Source organism: Electrona antarctica (genome assembly GCF_951216825.1).
Source record: "Electrona antarctica genome assembly, chromosome: 15".
Classification (NCBI taxonomy): Eukaryota; Metazoa; Chordata; class Actinopteri; order Myctophiformes; family Myctophidae; genus Electrona; species Electrona antarctica.
In genome coordinates, this window is record NC_136796.1 from 10695297 (window position 1) to 10705410 (window position 10114).

The following is a 10114-nucleotide window of genomic DNA, read 5'->3' on the forward strand; positions in this document are numbered from 1 at the left end:
GAAAGAGAGTGATGGCAAAAATATGTCATTTGTTATGACGGCAGCATGGACCCAAATGTGCTCATCTATAGTCTCACGTCACGAGTCATATCCGCTTTGTGAGCTTATATATTGGCTATTTTCGGTCCGCAACACTGTGGTGCGACAAAATATAATGTCTGACTAATATATATATATCATAAAGGTGAAGTGAAATAGAAAATGAGACTGAGGCATAGTTGAGTGGTAAGAGGGCTGAAGTGACACATGCGTACACCACACACACACACACACACACACACACACACACACACACACACACACACACACACACACACACACACACACACACACACACACACACACACACACACACTGACACACACTGACACACATGTACTGTACGCTCCCTCGCTTACATCCTCTAAAGATATTAATTGAACGCCCCCTTGATTTATCCATCTTCCATTCTCTCCAAACATCCCTCTTCTTCAAAAGGCACTCATCTATTCAGCTAAACACATCACCATCCGTCCGTCCGTCCGTCCCCCCCACCTCTCTGTCCTTGAGAAAGCATTGCTTTATTCCTTCGTTTTGTTTTTGCTACATTTGCAAATGTAAACAGGTTTTGATTTTTTTTGTCTTTTTTCATATATATTCCGCTAGCAGCCCCGTTGTGAGACATCCATAACTCAAGAAATGCAAATCCAACAACCTTTGCATATTGGCACAAAAAGCACTACGTACACGTACACACACACGCACGTACACACACACACACACACACACACACACACACACACACACGCACACACGCACACACACACAGCATGGTACTGTGAGATGAAAATGGGTCTCACAAATTAAAAGAAAAACAAAAAATCTTAAAAAACAAAAAAATAATAAATCTGGAATTGCTTTTTATACTATACAATGGGTGTTTAAACGTGTTTCATAGGAACTTCCTCATCATGTATAGGGGCCATAATGTAAACATTTAAATAAATAAAGAAACAACAACCAACAAAAATGTAACCCGAGAAGCACGGCGGTCGATTAATGAATAACGGTCAACACTTGAAGCACACATCGTACAACATGTTAGGCAAACTTCTTCCGAACCTAGAGCACTTTCAATAACAACTCGTATGAACCTGTGAGGATGATGTCAGTTATGAACGTACGTACGTGCCACAGCTCTGCATTTTGTACAAGTGCTTAAGAGAGGTTTCTTGGCTGTGTCTATGGACGGGGGTTAAGGCATGATGCGTTAGAGCGTAGTGTCTGTCTGTCTGAGGCACACGGGGGGGACGCTACAAAACTTGGAGCATTTAAAAAGGCGGACAGTGAGGATTACTGTAAGCATTAGCATAGATTTACACTGGTATGCATCTGCTTAACGTCACAATCGATTAATTAAGGAGCTGGGGAATCAATATTGCCTCCTCTTACTAAGGCGTTCAAGGTCTTTTTTTTGTTTTTGGTATGGCATGGGCTAAGGTTTCTTTTGAAAAAAGGTAAATAATTCAATGGCTTTGACACGAGACCGCACCCTCAACAGCACTGTGATTGCTATAGGTGAGGAGGTCTTTAACTTCAATCTGTCCAGGTTATGCTCTGGGAGAAAGGCTATACATACATTCTCTCTGCCGTTTGGTTGCCTTTGTCTGAATAAGCGGATGTAATAATAAAGACTTTGAGTCCCAGTCGGTTGTCTCAAGAGGAGAACCCAGAAAGCCTGATAAATCCCTTTACACGTTTCCTGCACTTGTAAGTATGCACTGCAGTAGCGACTCTCATCCCTCCCAGCTGCACCGCGTTGGATGTATAGGCTATTTCCTGTATTTAGGTTATCCGGCCGTTGCCAGCAACATGGATCATACAAAGCCCACTGTTCTTTAAGAGATTGATTTATGAAACGTTAACACCATATAGTTTTGCTAGTGTATAGGAGAAGGGTGAAGCCAGAGTCTCGTCCGTAACTCAAGAGATACTAAAGTAATGTGATAAAATACTTTCTTCAAAGTACTACATTATATTAAGAAATATAAATAGCTCGCTGGGTGAGTAATCATTGACTTGGGCACTGATGCTGTTTTTTTTTTATTAGTTATTAATAACACAGCTGGTGTTATTCCAAAGACCCATAAAGCACTGCTTAGACATAAATCCGGTAGCGAAGCTGGAGTATTGTTGAAGCCGTAATAACCTTTGTAAGATACATGACCAACTTGCACCCTTAATTTCAAACAGGCAGATACACTGGATGAAAACGTTACCAGGCACTGGGAGGAATACATACGATTCATTCATATCCGTTGGAAAAGCATAGAAAAATATCCTTCCTTCTTATTATTCCCCTCCCTCTCTCTTTCTTTCCTTCAGATGGATCTTTTCACGCAAAAAAACAATCCCTTGGTGTTTTTGTTTCCTAGCAACTAAGGCAGCACTAAGGCTGGAGAGGTGATTTGGTCTCCATGAAAAAGAAATTAAACAAGATGGCCGCCAAACAGCTGCATACCGGAGAGGGAGACTTTTTTTTCTTTCTTTTTTAAATGGCACACACTACATGGCATAGCTCTATGCTTTTCCTAGTGACAAAACAATTACAACCGTTTCTGTAAAATCTAATCCCAAGTGAGAAAACAGTGAAAGCATTGTAAAGGAATTGCAAACGTAGTTTTGGACATGATGGCATTTTGAATGGCAACTTCTGATACTCGCCAATATAAAGTTGTTTCAGCAAGAACATTTTTGCATCACGTTACTGGCTGTTACACAGCAATAGCTTTCCCAAATCAGTGTAACACAAGGTAAGCTGGACAAGACACTACAGGCCCGTGTTGCCTTAATGCAAGGCTGTTTAGATTCCGTCGACAAAATAAGAAATTCAACTCCATACGTTTCTATGTCTCTCTGTAAGACTGCGTGACCAAGTGATGTTAAGAACACAGAAGATACAGGAGAACATCTTGTAACATGCTAAGACCATGTGATGAAACACAAATAAGAATACCAAACATATGTAACAACATGCTATGACCATGGGACCTATTTCAACATGTGGAAAACATGCTTAGAACACGTGTCATGTGATGTGGAGACCAGTGGGTTGGTGTGAGACACGCATGACCCCTGAGGACTTAAGAACCAATCGCGTGCTTTCGTTTCGATCTTAAAGGGGCAGACGTTTCCTTTGAGCCAACACACACACACGCACACACACATACTTAAACACACATACGCAGTTACACACACACGCACACACACACACACACGTGCGCGCACACACACGTGCACACACACGTGCACACACACACACACACACACACACACACACACACACACACACACACACACACACACACACACACACACACACACACACACACACACACACACACACACACACACACACACACACACACACACACACACACACAACCCCCATCTCTTGCTGTACCATCTCTTTTGGACTGCTGTCGTCGAGTCTCCAAAACAATAAACAAAAACAAACAAAAACCAGTTACAAAAACAATTGCAAACTAAACAGAATAAAAACAAATATAACGTAAAGACTAGTTATTATAGTACCTTTTTCTTCAAAAGCATTATTTGCCTTTACAAAATAACATAGTAAAACGTAGCAAATTGCATGTTTTGTAATATAACATTATAATTATTTTATTATTATTATTATTAATATAAATGTTAAGCAGGTTAATAATTGGTTTGTTCTATTAGGCAGGCAGCCAGGCACATAGCTAGTATCATGGCACAGAGGAAGGTACAAAATAATGTCACTTGGTTTTGATCCGAATGGACAATGCGGAACACTTCGGATTACGACAGCCGTCTGCTGGTTCAAACCAGTTCTGAGCAGTACAAACAAGTTCTGATCGATTCAAACCAGTTAAAAAATCCCTCCAATGGGAATATATGTCTGTTCTGGGAAGCAACAAGATGAGAAGGAATGATCCTTTTTTGTATCATGGCAACGCTGGTTGGACTTCACGTTTTGGTAGGAATCCATCTAGAAGAAAACACACTCCCAACACAGAGTCCAGAACAGAACTGGTTCAACATTAAGGTCCAGTTGCATGATAACCGATAAGATAACCCAATCAAGATGAATGCAATTGACTAGTTGGAACCAGTCGAGCATGGTATTAACAGCTCAGCTCGGTTCTTTAGAGTACAAACAGGGAAAGCATCTCCTTCTAGTTATTTTCTTTTTGCTAAATGGCAGCTGTGCAAGTTTTGAGCCCCTTATTGTCTCCGACCATCGGTGTGGATAGATACCAGACCAGTCCCCTTATTGTCTCAGACCATAGGTGTGGATAGATACCAGACCATAGGTGTGGATAGATACCAGACCAGTCCAGACCAGTCCAAGACCAGTCCAGACCATAGGTGTGGATAGATACCAGACCAGTCCCCTTATTGTCTCAGACCATAGGTGTGGATAGATACCAGACCAGTCCCCTTATTGTCTCAGACCATAGGTGTGGATAGATACCAGACCAGTCCCCTTATTGTCTCAGACCATAGGTGTGGATAGATACCAGACCAGTCCAAGCGAGAGCCACACGCTCAGGATTTGGAAAGTACAGAGAGGCTCTTTTCTTTCCTAACTAAGACTTCTGCTCCATGTAATTGCTGAATTAACAATCCAGTGGCCATAACTCAAAATGGGATTCAGGCCATCTCCCTCAAGATGTCATTGCAGCAGCTCAAGCTGAATTCTGGGGAGAAAAAAAAAACATTTAACTGCACAACACCCGAGTGCTTCCATCGTACGGGCATGGTCGATACAGTGACCAGAAAGGGGACCTTCATGACGTGAGCCAACCTTTATGAAGGGTTGGCACAGAAAAAAAGCTTATACACATCACCCCAGACTACTCTGTTAACTTAATTTTCCACTACGCTCTCATCTAAGTTTTTAGATGCATCGACGGCCGTGACCTCGGCTTCCTTTGTGAGGTCATCGCCGTCCTCCGTGTCCATCTCGCCTCCTACTTCCTGGCTGGTGATGTCATGGACCTCTGTGCTCCCTGGTCCTCTCTCCTCTCCCCTTTCTGCTCCTGTGACATCACCACCATCATCATCATCGCCGGCATCATCGCCAGCATCATCGCCATCACCAACGCTGACTCCTCCTCTCTCAGCGCAGCCCGTCCCCGTAACACCGTCGTCGCCCTTCTCTACGACCTCATCGCGATCTTCCCCGCCGTTTTCCTCCGCCGCGGCCGTCACATTCAGACTCTCGCTCTCTGTTGCCGGCGGCTCGCTCTGATCGTCCCCCTGAACGTCTTGCGTCAGCGGCACGCCCTGCGCCGCTGCCGGTGAATCAGCGTACCTGTGCAAGCCCCTCTGTATGTGCGTGGTGAAGTCGTAGCGGTCGGCACACGCGTGAAGGCAGAAGCCGCACTGGTACGGCCCGCCGTCGCCGTGGCAACTCATGTGCAGCGCGTACATGACCTCGTCCAGGAAGTAGATGCCGCAGTGGACGCAGCGGTTGGACAGGTCGTCCTGCGTGGACGCCTCGGAGGTGGCGGCGGGCGGGCTCTTCAGTGTCGACACTTCATCCTTCTCCTCCTTCCCCACCTCCTCCCGCCGCTCTCCCCCTTCATCCATCCTCTCTTCCTCCTCCTCCTCCTCCTCCTCCTGCTGCTTCTCCTCCTCCCGTTTCCGCGTGTCCCTCTTCCTCTCCGCGGCTCGCGGCGACTCCTCCCGTCTCCTCTCGGTGCCGTTGGCCGTGGCGTGAGAGTCTCGCTGCCTCATGGCGAGATCCAAGGGAGCGTCGTTTTCCAGCGGCGACGAGGACGAGGAGGGGGTCTGGGGATGAAGAGGAGGAGGGGGGTAGTGAGGCGGAGCTGGGGGAGGAGGGAGGGGGGAGTACGGGGAGGCGCAGTAAGGCACCGTGTAGCTCTGCTGGTGGTGCTGCATCGGCGTCACCATGGCGCTCAAATAGTGAGCGTTGCCTCCGAGGCCGCCGACGTTGCCGAGGCTGCCGATGCCCCCGGTGACCCCGGTGGCGGCCGCCATCTTGTACTTGGTCCAGAATCGGAGCCAATCGGATTCGGAGGATAGGTCGGGCGACAGGGTCAAGGGGAGGGGCAAGGAGAAAAGGGGATACTGGTATTTCTCGATGGGCGAGCCGGGCGGCGAGTAGCTGGACGGCTTGGACGGACGCATGTACTTTTCAATTGGACTCCCTCGCTCTGACCCCGCCCCTCCTTTCCCCTCCTTTGAGGTGATCCCCGCCTCGACGAGCCCCCCGTTGCCCTCAGTCACCAACGAGGAAGGGGGGTGGGTGGGCAGGAGGAGAGGAGGCATGCGGCGGTGGATCTCCAACGTCTGATTGGCCAAGAAGGCCTGGGTGGACCGTGGCGAGCGGGAGCGGGGGGAGGGCTGCTGGTTTTTGATCGGTGGACCGCCTCGCTCCGGCTCCTCCCCGTTCAGGCGCTCCTCGCTGGCGATTCGCTGCTGCTTGGAGGCGGGGCTCTCGGCCAGCGACTCAGGATTAAGGCGTTTTCTGGTTCTGCGTCGGATAATTTGCTCCCCGTTGTTCTGCTTTATGATGTTCAGAGGTCTGGGAGTCTACAGGGAGAAAAACAAGATGGAGGCAGAGGGAAGAGAGACATTAATATTACATTTAAACTGTCGGCACCCTGGGCGTGTTCCTGTGGGTCTGGAAGTGGAACGAACAGTTCTCGCGTTACGTTCATTACAGAGGCGCACGCACGCACGCACGCACGCACGCACGCACGCACGCACGCACGCACGCACGCACGCACGCACGCACGCACGCACGCACGCAGTACATTTATAGATAGATTTCCCAAGTCTAAATGCTAGTTCAAAACGTACATGAAATAGCAGTTTTGTCAATGGCTGTCCATCCAAAACATACTATATGAAACCGCAGTTTTGGCTGTTCAATGGCTGCCCAAAAGATTTCTCTTCCGAGAGAAACGGGATGCTTAGTAGTTTCAGTTGGTATAGTGTGTAAAGGTTGCAGACGCGGGCTTGTGACTGTAAGGTCACTGATTTGAAGTCCCAGGAACAATCCAAAGCAGGGGAAGGGGAATAATTAATGCTGCTCCCTTGTCTCACGATGAACAAATGTCAAAACACCCTTCAGCAAGGCACTTAATCCCCCAACTGTTAGAGCTGCTCAGCGCTCCTGGATAAGGAGACTGTAATCGCACTGGGCAGCTTCCAGGTGTTCATGTGTCTGACTATAGGACTGTTGAAAAGAGCAGCCATGCTAAGAAAATAAAAGGGGGGTGTGGGGGGGAGGGGGATGTAACTTTAGCCTACAATTTCTGTAATAATTTAAGATGTAGCTACATATCTATTTATATCCCTGACATTACAAACTGAAAACAAGTTCGACCTACTGCATGTGAAACGGGCGGAGGGCTGCAGTTCTTGCCCTGCCCACAGGGAGGAGATGTTACACCTGACGCCAGTGGCGTCTAATCATTCGGGTTTGGTTTCATTAATACATTCCCCGCCAGCATTATTTAATTTATTATCATTATATCGACAGGATTTTCCCCCGTTCAACCTTTATTTTGAAGAACCAAAAATCTGGGATGTATCCTAGTGTGTGTGTGTTGTCGCATCCACTTCCCGTCTACCGATCAGTGCAGATAAAACATGATCGGGAGGATCACAGCGTCGGCTATTGGCCATGGAATAAACCTTGCTTTGACCAGAAATGCCATCTGGGACAAGGAGTTAGAGATAAAAGCGATTGAAAGAAACAGATAGAATGGATGCCCGCGGCGATCAAGATGGCGTGCTCCAGTGTTATTGACAACACCAGCTAGCAACCCGATGCTGATGTGAGTAGCATCTCCACTCGATCGAAAGCACTATAAAAAAACAATTCACGTAAATCTACGGGATTGGCGCTGGACCAGATTAATCCAATTCACGTAGATTTATGTGAAAGGCGGGTTAACGGTTAACACCTTGGAGGCCCTGGGCGGAGTTCTCCATCCAAGTTCAAGGTCATGGTCAAGTGCCCAAGCCGGAGATTGATAAATAGGACGGAGATTAATGATAACAAAACCGTTCGCATCGCTCTAGTGGTCCGTGCGCTATAAATGATGGGCACATGGATGAAATGGATTAAATAGTTCCGGGCCTCCAAGGTGTTATTAACAGCCTCCCGAGCACTCGACTGGTTGACAAGGTCAGCGGGCTTCCGAAGGATATAACTCAATTGATAGTTAATCTCTAAATGCATAACTTTAATTAATATTCTTTGTAGTAACATACTGTAAACCTCGAACTCGCTCTTGTCTAGGTGTCTTTCCTCCTCATCAACTTGGGTTTAGAGATCATGCTAGAGCCATCACGTCACCCAGACAGTAGAAATCACTTTTTTTCCCTTCAGACTTAAAGCAACCTTCAAAAAACAGCGCTGTAAAAATCTTTCTCCTGCAGGCTTTGCTCTTCAAGCTGCCATCATTCCCTGACATGTTGTTCTACCCGTGGGGTTCACAGTCTAATGGCACGCGTCGCCATTGAAGGTTGCTTTCTGAACACGGCACAGCGGTAGAAACTCAACAGCATTTTAGCCTTCCTTCCCCAGGACTGTCTCAGTCTTTGTCTCAGCACATGGTAGCAAACTCGGTACAGGAAGCTGTCAACTTCCTTACAGGAGAAACTACAGAAGTGGGGTATGTGGGGTTGGAGAAAAAAACAGCCCTAGCATTGCATAGCATTTGTTGTTGTTGCTGCAAGTCAAACTTCAATGAGCTTAAGTTATGAATCAGAATATTCATATCGCTGTCAGGGAGAAACCTTTCATCCGTATTTCATCTTCTTATGTTTTTGTTTTTCATAACTTAATGCTTTTGGTCATTGTATACACCTGTATATATATATATATATATATATATATATATATATATATATATATATATATATGTATGTATGTATGTATGTATGTATGTATGTATGTATGTATACACACAGGGGTGGACAGTAACTGAGTAAATGTACTTAAGTACTGTACTTAAGTACTGATTCTGAGGATTTGTACTTTACCTGAGTATTAGGTTTTTTTTATATTTATTACACTTACTCGAGTACATTTCCAAGACAAGTTATTTTACTTTTACTGGAGTAAACTTCTATAAAGGCTGTAGATTAACTGAGTCTAGGTTGACTGTTTTGTCTGGCTTTCAGACATGATGTCATCATGTTGCAGCCAAGTCTGAAGGCCCATTTTTATACTGAAAAACATCCTCCATGTGCAGAAAATGAATGGAGCGGCCTTGTGAGAACAGTATTGGAGGCAGACTAGCATGGTGAGGTGTTGAATGAACATGTTCGTATTAACCCATTTTGACCTAAGATGAGATTCTAAAAATGTCTTCTACATCCTGACAGTTTTCTGAAAAAGCTATGTTTCTATGTCAGTGGTTCTTCGATTTTTCAAAAATAGCAGACCTACAAGCTCGTAGCGTGCCACTCGGTGGCGCGCTATGAGCTTGTAGATCTGCTATTTTTCAATAGCTAAAGCATAACATAATGCTAACACCAAAAGGGGTTTCCGCCCAGAATGGGTTAAGGAAAGGTATTTTTTCTTCCCTTTTCTCCCCTAAGCATCCGGCTTATAAGAGCACAAGGTCTTATGATGTGCTTCATTACAATCAATAATGGAGAGTTAGACCTTCATTCAGCCCAGAACAATGTTGGACAGATGACTCATACTGTGTAAAACCATAGTGGGTGTGGAGAGGAAGCTGCATTATTCAGAAAGTAAAGAGAAGTAGACAACGTGTGTCTGGCTGGTCTGTTTCTTTGTACTTTTTACTTTTGATACTTACTGTAAATACACAATATACTTTTCTGGCCTACATATAGTGTGTGCGCGTGTGTGTGTGTGTGTGTGTGTGTGTGTGTGTGTGTGTGTGTGTGTGTGTGTGTGTGTGTGTGTGTGTGTGTGTGTGTGTGTGTGTGTGTGTGTGTGTGTGCGTGCGTGCGTGCGTGCGTGCGTGCGTGCGTGCGTGCGTGCATGCGTGCGTGCGTGCGTGCGTGCGGGGCTGGACAGGGCGCCGCACAGACTGCCGCACAGGGTGCACACAGACCGGCGCACCACAACCGG

At 46.1% G+C, this 10114-nt stretch overlaps 1 protein-coding gene across 1 annotated transcript in view; it reads right to left on the minus strand.

Moving 5' to 3' along the window:
• Nucleotides 1-4677: 4677 nt before the first annotated feature.
• trps1 (trichorhinophalangeal syndrome I) overlaps nucleotides 4678-10114 on the minus strand; it is a gene marked incomplete at both ends in the record, with an annotated part of 115503 nt that continues 110066 nt past the window's right edge. The window contains 2 exons of the mRNA XM_079521943.1: nucleotides 4678-4724; nucleotides 5079-6585. Coding sequence (XP_079378069.1) covers nucleotides 4678-4724; nucleotides 5079-6585 — 1554 coding nt within the window. The remainder of the gene's footprint in view (nucleotides 4725-5078; nucleotides 6586-10114) is intronic.